The sequence below is a fragment of the Anomaloglossus baeobatrachus genome, chromosome 12 (assembly GCF_048569485.1).
Source record: "Anomaloglossus baeobatrachus isolate aAnoBae1 chromosome 12, aAnoBae1.hap1, whole genome shotgun sequence".
Lineage (NCBI taxonomy): Eukaryota > Metazoa > Chordata > Amphibia > Anura > Aromobatidae > Anomaloglossus > Anomaloglossus baeobatrachus.
This window is the reverse complement of record NC_134364.1, coordinates 95,144,345-95,162,002: the sequence shown is the minus strand read 5'-3', so window position 1 is coordinate 95,162,002 and position 17,658 is coordinate 95,144,345. Positions and strand designations below refer to the sequence as shown.

Genomic DNA, 17,658 nt, shown 5'->3' with positions numbered 1-17,658 from the left:
CTATTCTCCACTGTTACCACACTATTCTACAGTCTGGATGTTTTCCGTTGTTTTCTACCATAAGTTTCCTTCAATTGTTTCATTGACGTTGACCCTCATCGCTTTGAATACGCCTACGGCGGGGTAGTCACTGCCTTTGACATTTAACAGGATTTCCTCAAGATAAAAAACAGCTAGAAACCTCATTATTCGTGTTAAAGAACCCAAAAATGTGTGCGTGGTGCAGAAAAGCCGTTTGCATACACGATACCATTCTAGGTCAATCTGAGGTTTTAGATTCAAAGCAACTATTTTCAAAGGTCCCATAAAAGTAAATTTAGAGAGACGCCCTTGTGAATATAACATAAATGTCCTATATGGGCATCCCCTTAAACTTGGATTTAGTTAGAATAGTAGACTAAATCTTTTCTTTTCCTGGCCCCTAACTGGAAAGGATCTGAAGGTGGCAAATATGATTCAGCCAATCAGCTGCAAGGATAATGTTTTTCAGTGAGCAGAGCTCCTCCTCCCTTGTCCTTTTCAGCTGGATACCAGGCACTATATCCAGATGCTAATGACAGGGCCACTTTCAGTGAACGTCTTTCATCTTACTTCTGTAATTATACAAATTGCTCATCAATAATGTGACTGACGAGAAACATGCTGTTTATATAAGAAGGCTATGACCACAATGACTCCCCCGCTCGTTCCATTTGTTAAATGACGTTGCAGACCATGAAAGAAATCAACGTAACCAGCAGATGGACAGATGGAATAGATTAGACTAGTATTATGCTTCGTTTTCAGAATGCTCAATATTAAAGGGGATGTATAAAACTAGAAAACAGCTTTTGTTCCATCCATAGTCCCCTATTATCCATGGGATGATATGCCATTTCATCCCTATTTACTTATCACCTTATCCTGTGATTGTTTTATGTTTTCTAATCTTATATAACCTCTTTAAATAAAGTAGTATTACAGCTATTTTTTTTTACATATAATGGTTCCACACAAAATATTTTAGCTGTGTAATTTATTTCATCCTATCTCAGCTACATCTGTACATTTTCCCCCATCATTATGGGCAGCTTTGTCATGTGATCTCCACTGTGGCGCCCCTGAGGTTTCAGGCGCCACAGGGTACTGCACCTCCATTAGGGTGAAGTACTTATTCCGGGTCCAAGAAAGGTCGGTACGAGTTTCCACTCACATATACATAGTCACAGTGGGTTGCCCTCCCCAATGGGGACCGGGCCAGGGTCGGGTCACAGTAGGGGGTCACTACAGCGGTTGGGTTTACAGGATGCCACCGCACCAGAGGCTCCCCGATCCACTGGAAATGGGACTACGGGTCAGGGAGAAGCAACCACCAGGGGGAGTCAGGAGCACAGAGTGGGAAGAGCAGGTTGACCTAGTGAGAGTAGTGAACCAGCCGGTGGCAGCGGCTTGGGACACACAACACAACTACAAAAAGAGGAAGAACAGCTACAGAGACAGAGCAGAGCGGACGTGCCGCGAGGCAGCTCTGTGGGCCAAGGCTTTCAACACGGTCGCTGGGGAGAAGCAGGTGGCTGCTTCCACAGGACCGGCGCTGTGGTACACCCCTAACCGTGAGGCACCCCTGTTAACTGCACAGGAGACCTGGGAACCGGTCACGTGTTTAGGGACACGTCAGACTGGACGACAACCTAGTTAGCGTTTCGGTGTACCTGTGGCGCTACACCGACCATGTGTGCAGGGAACACGTCAGGCCGGTGGTGACCAGGTAGCGTTGACCGGAAGACCGCCGCTAAGCGCCCTGTCGGCCACGTGTGTAGGACACGTCAGACCGAGCTGTCCCCCGATTATCGTTACTGGACACCGGGGCTCTCAACTGGCCATGTGTGTAGAGGACACGTCAGGCCAGGTGGTCACACCGGTAGCGTTGACTGGGAAGCCGATACGGAGAGGACAGGTGACGCAGCAGCCGCAGCCCAGTTAACTCCACTGAGCTGCAATAGCAGGACTGGACAGTATTAGGGAAGCGCGGCGCCTGACCCTATCGTGCCCAGCCACGGGTGTCTTGACGTGGCTGGCACCGGACACCTATCCCTACCTACTGCTTCCAATCCAAAGGCTTATGTCGCAATGAGGTTCAAAACATGGAGGTGTGCTCTGTCTGAGCATATGAGAAGCCTGCGCACCTCCATGTTGTCTCCAGCCCCTTTTATAACCTAGGTCCGCCCCAAACCCAGGGTGGACCACAATGGCACCTCCAGGAGCCAATAGCAGAGTGGCATGTCATCAGTGACATCAACAGCGGCCTATCCGGAACCACCACGTCACTGATGACTTTATGGCAGCCACTCCCCAAACACCTCACCAGTCATCATCTGATGACCAATGATGAGGTGCCAAGTCATAGGGGCAGACCTCTGTGAGCCAGTCCGGAGTGGACACATCATCAGGACACCTGATGTGTGCCGGCCTATCAGGGCCTGCCATCTCACAGACATGCCCAGTGAGGTCCTTACTGGACCTAGCCTCTGATGCACTAAGTGCCTGAGCATGCTCAGTAGCCTGAACAACAGTCTCAGAAATCAGACTGCCTGCCTGAGCATGCTCAGTAGGAAGAACACAGGACTTAGACACGGCACGAAGTCCAAGTACCTGTACAAAGAGACTTTTCGCAATAAGTGTAGGAGCATGCTCAGAAGCCCAAACTGAGGACTTGGCCTCAGAAATGGCACAATCAGGCTGAGCATGCTCACTAGGCGAAACACTGGACTTAGACTCTGGCTGGGGTAAATCGACGCCTCTCCCCACACTTAGACGTGGAGGAAGAAGCAGCTAGCTGGACAACCCGAGGCACGGCCAAAAACGGCAGCCGGCGCCTGGGAGCAACTGGAATCGCAGCAGGCTGCTTGCGGCTATGGCGACGCCGATTCGTAACAGTACCCCCCCTCTAGTGGCCGCCCCATTCGGATGGTCTGTAGTCGCCATAGGTACTACTGTGCGATGGGCAGGAGGTGGAGACAAACAGTGGGAGCTACAAAGCTCGCCCCACCGCACAATCTCCCCAGTCGACCACCTGATATGTGGGGAATGCCGCTTCAGCCAAGGCATGCCCAGCAGAATATCATCTGCATGCACCCTTAGGGAGAACCAGAATCAAAATGGTCTCCCTATGCCCACATGACATAGCAAGAATAATGGGCACTGTCTGGTGGTGAAGTACCTTGGGCAAAAAGGAGCCATCCACCACATGGACTCTTGCTGGCCTTGGCATTTGCACCAGCGGGATGGCATGCCGCTGGGCAAAAGAGGAGGAGATAAAATTATCCCCAGCCCGTGTCCACATGTGCCCTTGTGGACCAGGTTGACCCCTTCAAGGATATGGACACAGGAAACATCACCCTAATTAATAACGCCTTGTCCAGTCTGCCACCAGCTATGGTCACCAATCGCGGTCGCTTAACCTGACGCTTTGGGCAACAGTTGGTGTACCGCCCTGAGAGGGGCCCGGCCGTTCTCCGCTGCTCGGGCCGAGCCGCTCGAGGTCCGGGCTCGGGTTGTCGGTGGCATGAGCGCCTCCGGACTGGGGGCCACGTCGCTCTGTTAAGGGGAGGCAGTGGGGTGGTGGTGTGGGACGAGGTGCGCAGTCGGGGACCGCGTTATCGTCGGACGGGTCATGAAGCCACCCACGGGTCGTGGTGACGGGATGCACCACTGCTGTGGCTGGAGTGATGGGGGCTCGTCATGGATCGGTGTTGTGGCCGCAGCCTATATGTTAGCCCCTCCGTGGGTAGAGGCGGTGTGTCCGGGGGCCCGGTGAGGGAACTCGCTGGCGACGGTGTTGTTGTCGGGGTGCAGGGTGCCGTGCTGCGGTGCAGTGTTATGCTTGGATGGCACTGGTGTACTCACGATTAAGTCACACTCAGAGTCACTGGTAAACCAAAGTTCAGGTATGGTCGGGTCCCGCAGCCAGCTGCTTGTGTCCCTTGTGAGGCTGATGATGTCCCCTTTCCCTTGCATCTCTTGTTGTGGTTGTTGGCTCCCCTGCCTGGACAGTGGTAGCCCACTCCTCGGCGTTGAGCTGCCGGAGGAGCCCTCGGTTGTCCGCAGGCGCTGGCCCGTCGAATGTTTGGCCCTTGGCGGTGGCTCTCACCCGGTATTGGTGGGCTTTTGCCTTCTTTCGGGACTTTGCAGTCTGGACCTCACGAGTTCATTCTCACCCAATCAGTTAATTTGCCTATACTCAGTGGCTTCTAAGCTAGGACGGGGTCTGAGTACCCGGTTTCTGATGCTCCGGTAAATGTTTGACTCCCCGGTTCGGGGCCGGCGGGCTCCAACCCTGGCCCGGTCCCTACGCTTCCGCAGGTTGCTGTACCAGTACTCCTGCAGACGGCCAACACCATCTGCCTGCCTGATGTTACGGGGATCCCACGCTCCAACCCGGGTCCCTGACAGCTCTCCAACTCCACTCCTCTCACTGTCACACTCTACTCAAAAACTCTCTAAAAACTAAACTGTACTTCCTGCCTCAGGACAGTAGTCTCCTCGGTGGGCGTGCCTTTCCGCCTGACTCCGCCCACCTGGTGTGCCCTACTGGCCCTGAGGGAGGCATCAGGTCTCCCTTTCGGGTGACAGGTGTGTCCTCACAAGGGATGGGGGTGTGTGTGTAATGTGGTAGGTGTTGTTACCTGTGACCCCTGGGGTCCAGGGCGTCACATTGGCATAATGACCATACTGCCACACAAGCAAAACAGGAAGTACCTTTGCGACTCGATGACCTAGCAGCACCAAACTGAGAGATGTCCATAGGGACAGGGACGTCCTCTAAGAGAGGTGCAGTGGGAGAGGCCACTACAGTGGCTGAACAACCCTCTGACCTGCGCTCCAGCTGACGTTCGGAGGTCCGCAGGTCAATGCGGGTAGCCAGAGTCATGAGGCCCTCAAGGGTAGTTGGTACTTCACGCGATGCTAACGCATCTTTCACTTACGAGGCTAACCCCTTCCAAAAAAAAAGGGGGAATGAGGGTCCTCTCTGGCCATTTCAGTTCTGCAGCAAGTGTCCTGAACCTCACAGCATACTGACTTGAGGAGGTACGCCCCTGCTCCAAAGTCAGTAGTTGTAGGGCCGAGTCGTGAGTGACCTGAGGCCCTAGGAAAACTTGCCGCATGCACTACAAAAACTCATTGGAGTCCTGACCTACGGAGTCATTCCTGTCCCACAATGGTGTGGCCCACTCCAGTGCTCTATCAGAGAGCAAGTAGAAGATAAACCCCACCTTCGACCTCTCTGTAGGGAACCATGCAGCCAGCAGCTGCAGATGGACTGAGCACTGGTTCACGAATCCCCTACATGCCTTGCTGTCCCCCGAAAACTTGTTGGGCAGCAAGAGGTGAGGGAGGGGTGAAGTGAGCTTGGTGGCAGACACCATTGCGGCCGCTCGAGCCACCACATCATCCATATCAGCAGCAAGGGCAGACTGCTCCAGAGACCTAACTCTGGCCTCTAGCTGTTGTATGAACTGACGTAGTTGCTGTATCTCCGCCATGCCAGCCAGACCCTGGCACAGTCTTACTGTTACAGGGGGACTGGCAGATTAGGATAAGGTGGTGTATTCCCAATTGCCAGTCGGGGTCCATTATGCTCCCAGATGGAAAAGGAGCTGCTGGCAACCCGAAGGTTAGGCGGAGATACAGAACCACGAGGTACAGGGGTGTAGGCTTCACCCCTAACCATGAGGCATCCCTGTTAACTACACAGGAGACCTGGGAACCGATCACGTGTAGGGACACGTCAGACCGGACGACAACCCAGTTAGCGTTTCGGTGTACCTGTGGCGCTCCACTGAACACGTGTGCAGGGAACACGTCAGGCCGGTGGTGACCAGGTAGCGTTGACCGGAAGACCGCTGCGGAGCGCCCTGTCTGCCACGTGTGTAGGACACGTCAGACCGAACGGTCCCCCGATTAGCGTTTCTGGACATCGGGGCCCTCAACTGGCCACGTGTGTACAGGACACGTCAGGCTAGGTGGTCACACTGGTAGCGTTGACTGGGAAGCCGATACGAAGAGGATAGGTGGCGCAGCAGCTGCAGCCCAGTTAACTCCACTGGGCTGCACTAGCAGGACTGGACAGTAGGAGGGAAGCACGGCGCCTGACCCTATCGTGCCCAGCCACGGGTGTCTTGAAGTGGCTGGCACCGGACACCTATCCCTACCTACCGCTTCCAATCCAAAGGCTTATGCCGCAATGAGGTTCTAAACATGGAGGTGTGCTCTGTCTGAGCATATGAGAAGACTGCGCACCTCCATGTTGTCTCCAGCCCCTTTTATAACCTAGGTCCGCCCCAAACCCAGGGTTGACCACAATGGCACCTCCAGGAGCCAATAGCAGAGTGGCATGTCATCAGTGACATCACCAGTGGCCTATCTGGAACCGCCACGTCACTGATGACATCATGTCAGCCACGCCCCAAAAACCTCACCAGTCATTGTCTGACGACCAATGATGAGGTGCCAAGTCATAGGGGCAGGCCTCTGCTAGCCAGTGTGGAGTGGACACATCATCAGGTCACCTGATGTGTGCCGGCCTATCAGGGCCTGCCACCTCACGGACATGCGCAGTGAGGTCCTTACCAGACCTAGCTTCTGATGCACTAAGTGCCTGAGCATGCTCAGTAGCCTGAACAACAGTCTCAGAAATCAGACTATCTGCCTGAGCATGCTCAGTAGGCACAACACAGGACTTAGATACGGCACAATGTCCAAGTACCTGTGCAAAGAGGCTTTTCACATTAAGTGTAGGAGCATGCTCAGTAGCCTGAACTGAGGACTTAGCCTCAGAAATGGCATTATCAGGCTGAGCATGCTCACTAGGCGAAACACTGGACTTAGGCTCTGGCTGGGGTAAATCGGCACACGCATGCGCACTAGCCGCCTCTCCACACTTAGACATGGAGGAGGAAGCAGCCAGGTGGACAACCTGAGGCACGGCCAAAAACGGCAGCCGGTGCCTGGGTGCAACTGGAACAGCAGCAGGCTGCTTGCGGCTATGGCGGTGCCGATTCGTAACAGTCACCTCTCATCATTGTCTTGGAGACTGTGGTTGGTGCGGCCCAAAAGATTCACTGTAAACTCATGAAGAAACTAACAAACTCCATGGATGGACCTTATGACTGTTACAGAAAAAAATGAAAGCTATATTGCTCATAAATATTTTTTTAAATGTATTTTGTACTTTGCGTTGTTTGGTTATTATTCTCACAAAAAGATTAAAACAATTAAGATTGAAAATTTACGTTTTGCATTTTGTTGCCCAATAAGTCTGCACACATAAATATTGTCCTAAATGACAAAACTTCCCTTTTGCTTTCCAAAATATTCAAGTTTCAGATTTAACTTTTTGGAATGACTGACAGCAATGGAGTTTTTCAATAATAAAATTAGTCATCAAAAATACAAACTGCCTAATAATTCAGCACGCAATATATAAACTGTGTTTTCAGGATGCCTCTAAACTGAAATGCACACCATGCACAACTAGTGAAAGAAGAACCACAGCTCAATATATAAAAAAAAATTATGTTTCACCGGAGACTTGGCTTCATCAGGTGTCACAGCCCAGAAGCCTATGATGAAGCCAGAGTCTCCGGTGAAACATCAGGAATTTTACAATGTGATATTAGTTTGCCGAAAAAAGCAACAGTTGCATTAATAAAACTAGGCAGTAATTTTACCATTTGTCAAAATTAGTAAAGGTTATTTTATACCTCGTCCCTAACATTGATAATACATTTATATATACTTTTTCCTTAAGAACACATATAAACCTAAGTTTTGTCTCCCAATGTCTCATAAGCACGCAGTCTCTGATGATGTGGATACCGCTGGTTTTTGGTTTTCCAGGAGGCTAGTGCAGAAGCAACTTCCTCTGCACACTTCTCTGTGCAATAGACCACTGACGAGACAAAAAGGTGTCGCTGACAAAAAAGATGTGGTAATATAATTAATTTATAGCCATATACTAAGTATTTCCTGTGTCACCGCCATCATTCACTGCAAAAATAACACCGTAGCGGTGGTCATTTCTCTCCCGACCCTCCGCGCATGTGTGTTCTCGGAGCTCTACCGCTAAACAAAATGATCAACCAAATCCTTCCCCCCAGACATTATCATTGGGGAAGAGTTTGGAGGCCCCCAATACATAGTATCCCACCAAAATGAGTGGATAAAGCCAAATTTTATCTCATGCGTATTAGAGCCTTATCCTAGTAGAGCCACACCCCACTGCCATATAGTGCAAAAATAATGCCGCCATACAGTGACCAAGCAACCATAAAAATCTAATCATAGTGAAATACGATGCAGAAAAATATGTAGCAGTATTCATTTTTTCAGTAGTAATAAACCTCAGGTGAGGAATCATCTATGATGCCCCTCTAATGGGGGGGGGGAGGTCGGGGGTGACGTACCCCATGTGCCCCTAATTTTTAAAGAATAGGTGCAATTTTTGATAAGTTGTAAAGGAGATAAAAGCACAGTATCGGTCCAGAAATTGAAATGCTGTGTTTTTCTACCAAGTACCACCGCAAATAAAGCGAAAGGCATTCTGTATACTGCCATAAGGTGCCTCTATATTGCACCATACTAAAGGTTTTGCTGCTATATAATACTTTTATGGGCTTGTATGATGCTACTGTACCTCTAGAGAAAAAATAAATACTAAACAGAAGAATATAAAGTAAAACCCCTAGTCTTTGTAATTGTAGCCAACATCTGTTTCACATTTCAAAGACGAAATAAAAAATTCAGACTAACGTAATATTTGTTGATTTTCATTATTTTTTGGGGAAAAAAATGGCTTTAAAACAAATAAAAAATAAAAAGAACATTTGAAATTAAATTCAAGGGACAGAAAAAAAATAATAAAAAATGATTATTATTATTAATAATAATAACTTTAAAATATAAAAAATAAAAATAAAATTTGAAATCAGTTTAAAGGACAGTAATAATAATAATAATTTAAAAAAATGATTGGAGTATTAAAGACCTGAAAACAAGATTTTTTTTATATCGAAATATTTTGCTGCGATCGGGACCCAAAAAAAATTGTGAAGAACATTTTAGCAAACGGCGAAGATTTTGGTTCTTTCTTCTGGAAATGAATTCTTCAGTGCAAACAGTCCAAAACAAATATGAACTTTTCACCTACAAAAACTTGGATAAGAACCTGGAGGACTTTCACAAAGTTTTTACTCTTTGTCCACCCCGAATAGTTGCCTATTGCAGATTAGGGCATGCATGAACTCGTGTGCTGCTCCCTGTAAGCGAGACACATCCCTCGTACATATATCTATAGAGGAATTGTTTTGTAAAGAACTTACCTAAAGAAAACAGAATCAATGCAGCAAATCCGAGAGGACTCTCCAGATTCATGGTGGAGATGATTTCTGGTGGAAAAATCATACAAAACCAAGAGAGAGCGGAGAGGACGAAGCACACAAAGAACAGAAGTGGCTAATGTGCTACATCATCACATAACATCCACCGTTACTCCTCCTCCTCCTCTCCCTCCTTCAGCTTTGTCTGTATTGGGTCTGCGGCTGCTGGATCTCTTCCCTTCCTATTAATGAAAAGCCCCTAAATACATTGAAATTACCTGCCCTCCCCTGCCCAAATGGACGGGCAAACCGGCACTACCTATCCATGCACCAATCTTTCTTCTGTCCCTAGCCAGTACAATTTAATGGTGCACTGGATGAGAAAGTAACAGGTGCACTGGATGAGAAAGTAACAGAGCCCAGCAGTGTAGCAGGATTATGTGATGCCCTGGCAAAACCAGGTAGTCACAGTTAGGCCCACGCATTACACCGTTCCCTCACTAGGAAACACACAGCCAACCAGAAACCCTAGTCACCCCCCCTTAGGGAAAGATAGACACACCAGTGGGCGTGACCAGGCGGTTGGGACACGCCCACCCAGGGGTCTAGACAGCCCAGGGCGGGAAAACAGTTAGTGTAAGCCAGATTAGTCTGAAGTTCAGTTTGGAGAGGAGTGTTGGAGAGGAGTGTTGGCTGGAGCTAATGGTAGCTCCAGCAGGAGGTTCAAGTTGAGCGGTGCCAGGGTAGGAGCCCTGGTGCCACTGGCTAGGAGGCAGACGGTGGTCTCCGTCAGCAGGAGACGGGAATACGGCTCGGCAGAATTGAGGTGGACCGGGACAGGGTTGTAGTCCGCCGGTACCGACACGGGGAACCGACCTGGAAACCGTAGCACAAAGGGGTGTACTCGGACCCTGAAGCCAGAAACCAGAAACAAGCGGACTGGTTAATTAACCGATTGAGGCCAGGACTAGAGGTCCTGTCCCACCCAAAGAGGTCACCGCCAGGGTCCAAAGATCCCACGGGCCAGCGTCTGCGGGCACGGCTCCTTAGGCCATATCCAGCCGGGAGCGGACTCCTGTGTTTCACACCAGGAAAGTCCACCTTACACAAAGAAGTGCAGGAACAGGATAGAGACCACCAGCCGGGTGGGGGACCTGAATGTAACCGGCCGCGGCACCGGCCACCATCACCTTGGTTTATCAGAGTGTTTTACTAACAGTGAGTACACCAACACTCCCTGTGCACTGAGCCACCGGGTCTCGGGGTCACAATCCCTGCCCACGGAGGGGTTAACAACTTGCTGCATAACATCTCCCCTCAAGTGCCCCATAACAGCAGCGGTGGTGTCCCAACTCACCACACACCGTGGATGGCGTCACAAACTTATTACTGCCTCGCCCGTACATCTACATCCCCCCCATTTATTCGGCGTGTCCGCGAGACCCCCGGGTCCGGAGACCCTCGAGTCCCCTCCCCTGAGGGCCCAGACCCGAGCAGCAGCAGCCAGCTGCTGGCACAGGAGCAGCACACCCCGAAACTTGGCGTCACGAACAGGATACTTACCCATCCACTTACCTTGTGGAAGTGCGCCTTGTATTGGACAGTCAGCGGTGATCCGTTGCAAAATTTTCAGAAATCGCCATCTTGCCGCCATTTTTGGGCACGAAAACTACAGCCCAGCGTCTTCTTCCCCGAGAAAAGGGTGCGAAAGCCGAAGCCCCGCCCTCTGGGAACGCGGCCGGAAAGCGAGCCCGGAAGTCGAAAAACGAAATTAACAGGGCGCAGAAAGAAGTGCCGGCAAAAGACCAAGGGGGGGGGCGGGCTAAGATTCTGCGACATGTGACCGAGCAGATAAAGGGCAGGGACTCCAGGACTCTGCCACCCTTCATGTTCCTGGAGACCACCAATGGTGCAGCATGGTCGACCCGTCTGGCAAGCCCATAGCGAAGGAGCTCGTGCCCGGAACAGCCGACTGGGTAGAAGCCCAGACGGAGCATATGTGCCACCGGATCCAGGCACAGGTGAGCTTTCTGCTCAAGAGATGGATAGCCGAGATGGCGGAGATGGCCACAGCCGTCCAGGCCCGTGAAGTGGAAGCAGCCTCCGAGGAGCGGGTAAGTGACCCACGCCCCTATGTTCCCCAAGGACCGGCCAACCAGGCTGAGGGGCCCCGGCTGCCCCTGCTCGCCACGCTGCCTCCCTCGCCACCCGTATCTGCTGCTCACACCACGCTCGGTCCTCTGCCACCAACACCAGCAGCGGTACCCGTTCCGTCAGCCCTCGAAGACCAGCCAGAGGAAGCCGCCAGCAGCAAGCCCGTCACCGCCCCGGCACCAGTACCGGCTCCATGCCAGACAAATGCCTGGAAGGTACCCCGACCAACCATGGACACGACAGCGATCCCGGTCCCGGAAGGAGCCACGCCCGAGATGACAACGGCCACGGCGGAGGTGGTCCCTGACCGGAAGCCAGTACAGCAGGCAACGCTGGCCGCTCCCAGATTCCCGGCCTCAGCTGAGGCGCAGCGGGGATGCGGCTGCAAGGGAGCAAAGCAGGCCACATCACAGCGGGGTCCCCCATTGAAAAAGGTGGCGGTCGTAGCCGGCGCAGAGGGACTCTGACTGGGCCCAACCCCTGCGCAGAGTGAACCAGAGCAGGCAGCTGATGCTCCGTACTGGGAGCGGCAGCGGCGCCAGCTGGGAAAGGAAATCGACGCTCGGGAAAAGCGGAAGGTGGAGGTCCTGTCCCGGACCTACACAGAAAAGGACAATCTGCGGAATGCCACTTTTCGAGTGAGGGGCCCGACGTATGAAGGCCAGGTCCGGCATTTTAACCCCCAGAAGGGATGGGGGTTTATATACGAGCCGGGCATGGAGGCCGAGATATTCGTGTCCCGGAGGGATGTGGCACCTCATCTGCCCGTTGGCCACCCAGACCGGGATCTAGAACCCGAGGAGCTAGTGAGCTACACCCGGCATTGCGGAGAGAGGGGGTGGTTTGCCCTGGACGTCAGAAGGAGCGTGAAAATGGGTGCTCAGCTGCACGTCCACCCCTCTCCTCCACTCTCCAGTCCCAAGTATGAAGATGTTTAGGTAGCGGTCACCATCCCTGTCCACGGAGGGGTTAACAACTTGCTGCATAACATCTCCCCCCAAGTGCCCCATATTAGCAGCGGTGGTGTCCCAACTCACCACACACCGTGGGTGGCGTCACAAACTTATTACGGCCTAGCTCGTACATCATGTCCCCCCCATTTATTCGGCGGGTCCGGAGACCCTCGAGCCACCTCCCCTGAAGGCCCAGACCCGAGCAGCAGCAGCCGGCTGCTGGCACGGGGGTGGCACAATTACATAATAATATCACTTGTGCCCTGGTACCTAATGCCTAATCCTGCCAATCCCAGTTCTTCTACATCATATGGACTTTCCTATGTTGCCTGACAAATTCACCTCGACTACAACTACTGGACTCTTCTACACTCACTAAATGAGTCTCCTGACAAAACCAGCTCTGCTACATCACTGGTCTCTACTACATCTTCACAAGTATGTCTCCTTCTGCTACTCCAGGCTCTTTTACAGAACTCTGTCCTATCTATACTTTGAGAATCCTGACATTCTCAACTCAGATATCTTTGAGACCTGATTCTGCTTCATTGGTCTTCCTACTCAGTCTCCAGCCTCTACAGTCTCCATTGTTCCCTTTTTCAATGTGTACAGTCATGGCCAAAAGTTTTGAGAATGCCAGAAATATTAATTTTTACAAAGTCTACTGCTTAAGTTTTTCTAATGGCAATTTGCATATACTCCAGAATGTCATAAAGAGTGATCAGCTTAACAGCAATTACTTGCAAAGTCAATATTGGCTAAGAAAATGAACTTTAACCCCCAAAACACATTTCAACAGTATTGCATTCCTGCCTTAAAAGGAGCAGCTAACATTGTTTTAGTGATTGTTCCATTAACACAGGTGTGGGTGTTGATGAGGACAGGGCTGGCGATCAGTCATGATTAAGTAAGAATGACACCACTGGACACTTTAAAAGGAGGCTGGTGCTTGGTATCATTGTTTTTCTTCAGTTAACCATGGTTATCTCTAAAGAAACATGTGCAGCCATCATTGCTCTGCACAAAAATGGCCTAACAGGGAAGAGTATCGCAGCTACAAAGATTGCACCTCAATCAACAATCTATCGCATCATCAAGAACTTCAAGGAGAGAGCTTCAATTGTTGTCAAAAAGGCTCCTGAGTGCCCAAGAATGACCAGCAAACGCCAGGACCGTATCTTAAAACTGTTTCAGCTGCGGGATCGGACTACCAGCAGTGCCGAGCTAGCTCAGTAATGGCAGCAGGCTGGTGTGAGTGCTTTTGCACGCACTGTGAGGCGGACACTCTGTGAGCAAGGCCTGGTTTCAAGGAGGGCAGCAAAGAAGCCACTTCTCTCCAGAAAAAAACATCAGGGACCGACTGATATTTTGCAAAAGGTACAGGGAGTGGACTGCTGAGGACTCTGGTAAAGTCATTTTCTCAGATGAATCCCCTTTGATTGTTTGGGACATCTGGAAAACAGCTTATTAGGAGAAGAAGAGGTGAGCGCTACCACCAGTCTTGTCTCATGCCAACTGTTAAGCATCCTGAAATGATTCATGTGTGGGGTTGCTTCTCAGCCAAGGGAATCGCACCACTCACAGTCTTGCCTAAAAACACAGCCATGAATAAAGAATGGTAACAGAATGTCCTCCAAGAGCAACTTCTCCCAACTGTCCAAGAGCAGTTTGGCGCCCCAACAATGCCTTTTCCAGCATGATGGAGCACCTTGCCATAAAGCAAAGGTGATCACTAAATGGCTCATGGAACAAAACATAGAGATTTTGGGTCCATAGCCTGGAAACTCCCCAGATCTTAATCCCATTGAGAACTTGTGGGCAATCATCAAGAGACGGGTGGACAAACAAAAACCAACAAATTCTGGCAAAATGCAAGCATTGCTTATGCAAGAATGGACAGCTATCAGTCAGGATTTGGTCCAGAAGTTGATTGAGAGCATGCCAGGGAGAATTGCAGAGGTCCTGAAGAAGAAGGGTCAACACTGCAAATATTGACTTGCTGCATTAACTCATTCTAACTGTCAATATAACCTTTTGGTCTCATAATATGATTGCAATTATATTTCTGTATGTGATGTTGTGGCGCCCCTGACCTGGTCAGGCACCACTGAGTACTGCACCCATGCTGGGGACAGTACAATACAGGTAATCCAGAAGGCTGACTGGGGTGTGGAACACAGGCGCATAGTGACCAGGTCTCACACATGTACCCATGAGAGGACCCCTGGGGATCCCAGGAGGGGGCAAGCCTTCACCTTCACTGGAATAGTGGAGGGGGTAGAGCCTCCATCTCCTCTCAAGGGGTGTGGTGGAGAGTCTGGTTGCTAGGTGGCGTAGGCAAGAACAGGAGAGGAGGAGCAGTGAGCCAGTTCAGTGTAGAGTCCAGGGAGCTCAAGTGAGGAGCAGATCCCTGGAGCTGTGCAATCTGACAGCGTCCGCGCAGTGGCTACAGACGGGGGAGAACGGTCAACTAGGAGTGCTACCTGAAAGCCAGCTTCAGCTAGCGAGTGCAACGGAGTGGGAAGTAAGGAGACTGCTAGAGAGCACCAGGCCCAACCGGGCGGCAGATCCCGAAGCAAGGATAGATCCACCTTTCCCTGCTAAACCTGCCGGTGTGGGGCTCTCAAAGCCCACACCACAACACCACAAAAGCCGCAGCCACGTAACCACAGTGAGGGCCCATAGGTCACAGGAGGCAAGCAGCTGGAGTGGCCTGGTCCGGGGAACAAGCATACGGCGACCGAAGGGGAGAGAGAGGCTGCAGCATCTTCCCTGGGTGACCCCCATAGGGACTAAAAGTCGGGGTCACCCCAAACCACCAAGGGCTAAGGAAGGCGAGTCAGTAGTCACCCTCATAAAGTCAGCCTGAAGGATACCTGGTTCCCACCTGGTTCATCCCAGCTACGCCCGGGCTACTCACCCTGCCATCAAATGTGAGTAAAGCCCTTGAAAGACATTCCTGCCTGTGTGGTTATTCTGCGACTTGTGGTACTACAAACCTACATCGGGCCCTGGGGCTCGCCTCACTCTCAGGAGGCTATTCCAACTAACTGCACATACCATCAGCCCCAGGCGACCCTCAACCTGCAGTGGCGGTCCCTACTGGCCGCAATACTGAGAGTGGCGTCACGATCAAAACAGAAGATTTCCTACCAGTGACGGAGATCCAGCAACGTGGAGTCCCTGAAGGTAATGCACCGACACTGACACTACACCTGTGGGGCTTCACATCTGGCGTCACGAACAGGATAAGGACTAGACCTGTTCAGACAGGTGACCATGTGCCTGGGCGGTCCGCTTGAAAAATTGGAAGCGCCGCCATATTGTCACCATGAAAAGCGCGCTGAAAAACAACAGCAGCCCGCGCTGGAAGAAGTTACCGCCCACGAAGAGGTGTGGCTACCCAGAGATCCCCTGCAGAGTCCTGACCTCGCTGATGAAGAAAGCGGAAGCGTCCAGAGACGGCGGAGCAGAGAAGAAGCCAGTAGCGTGCTAGAGGAAATGGAGTCCAGACGTGGATACCCAGAGCCAGGCTCTGCTGCCTGGTGGTGCCGGGAGCTTGCCATCTTCTGCGACCGGCTGGAGGCCGGGATTGTGCGACAGCTTAGGGAAGAACGCACGGAGCTCCTAGAGATGGCTGCGGCGGTGCGGACCTATGAGGAGGGAGCCGCGCGACGCATGTCAGACCGAGCGGCGACGACGCAGACCCCGATGCTGCCACAGATGGGTGAGTCGAGTGATGCCCCGGCCAGCACAAGTGCCCCGACCCCTGCTGCCACGCCCGCGGTCCCGGAAGAGGCGCCCGGTGCGGCGCCACCGAACCAGGCCGCAGCCACGCTAGACGCGGCCCGCCAAATCCAGGCAGCCGCAGCCATGCCCCGCCTGGCCCGCAAAGGTCCGACTACCACCGCGATACTGATCCGTGCCGCAGGTGTGACACTGACCCAGGCTGCCACCCTGCTGAGCCCAGTCCGCCAAGACCCCACCGCAGCAGCGACGCTCGTCCGCGCCGCAAGTGAGATGCTGAACCAGGCCGCAGCCCCGCCGGGTGCGGCCCGCCAAGCTCCGAACGCTGCAGCGACGTCCAGCCCAGCCTGCACGGAGCCCCCTGCAACAGCGACACTGATCCAGGCCGCCGCCATGCCGGGCGCGGCCCGCCAAGACCAGGCCGCCGCCATACAGGGCGCGGCCCGCCAAGAGATTGCATCACTATTTTCCCCGGCCTGCAAGGCCAGAGCAGACACCGCTCCCCAGTCCAGAGAGGTCCCTGCTAGGAAGACCCTGATAGGAGAGGACCCTGAATACTGGAAGCTGAAGGCTGACCTAGAGGCCCAGTTCCCACAAGAGATGGTGGATCGGTATCTGCTCCCTCCGCATACCCCCAAGGAGATTCAGGCAACCCCTGCAGCCGCGCCAGAGAGTCCACCGCCCAGACCAGCTGAAGAAAGCCCATCCCCAGCACTGCCACAACCAGAGTGCAGTGAAGAACTAAGGGGGAGAGGAGGCCAGGAAGCTGAGGAGCTGACTCCGGAGCCACCAGCAGTGGATCTATACTCAGAGCCGGAGATGCTGCCCTATTCTCGCTGGGATGAGGAAGATCTAACCCCGTCTGCTGACGAAGATCAGCCCAAAGACCTCACCTGGGAGCCCGCAGACATGAACCCAGCCCGCAAGACATGGCGCAGCAGAACAAAGTATCCTCCAACACCACAGTCTCCAGAGCAGAGAGAGGTCACAGCCAGAGACCTGCAGGAGAAAAGATTACTGAGAAGGTCTAGAGCCCAGGTCAGAGGACCCCTTTACAGAGGAGTTGTAGAGGACTTCAATTTGAAAAGCGGATACGGCTTTATTGTAGTAAGAGGAATAAAAGAGGGCATATTTGTGAATCGGAGAGATGTTCAAGCCCACCTGCCCAGAGGACATTCAGGCAGAAATCTGAAAATTGGAGACGCAGTACAGTTCACCTTGCATCAAGGAGAAAGGGGCTACTATGCCTTAGACGTAGCACCATGTCCCAAAGAAGAAAGAAAAGACAGAGATAAAGAAACAGATGCAGAAAAGGAAACAGATGAAGATCAAGAAAGGAAAGACAAAGAGCCTACAGATGAAACTACCTCAGAGGATGACAAGGAGCAAGAAAACAGCAGGTGCCGTAGCCCAATAGGCCAAAGCCCTGGTAAAGAGGAGTAAAGTAA

The 17,658-nt window shown here is 52.1% G+C and overlaps 1 protein-coding gene across 2 annotated transcripts in view; it reads right to left on the bottom strand.

Annotated features, from left to right (window-relative positions):
* Positions 1-9,737, bottom strand: part of LOC142258637 (SLAM family member 5-like) — a 44,670-nt gene extending 34,933 nt beyond the window's left edge. Inside the window, exon 1 of one of the 2 annotated variants that reach the window (XM_075331273.1) lies at positions 9,360-9,737. In XM_075331273.1, the coding sequence (XP_075187388.1) occupies positions 9,360-9,441 (82 nt within the window). In that variant the 5' untranslated portion in view covers positions 9,442-9,737. The remainder of the gene's footprint in view (positions 1-9,359) is intronic. The other variant, XM_075331272.1, reaches the window with a different exon arrangement.
* Positions 9,738-17,658: the final 7,921 nt, after the last annotated feature.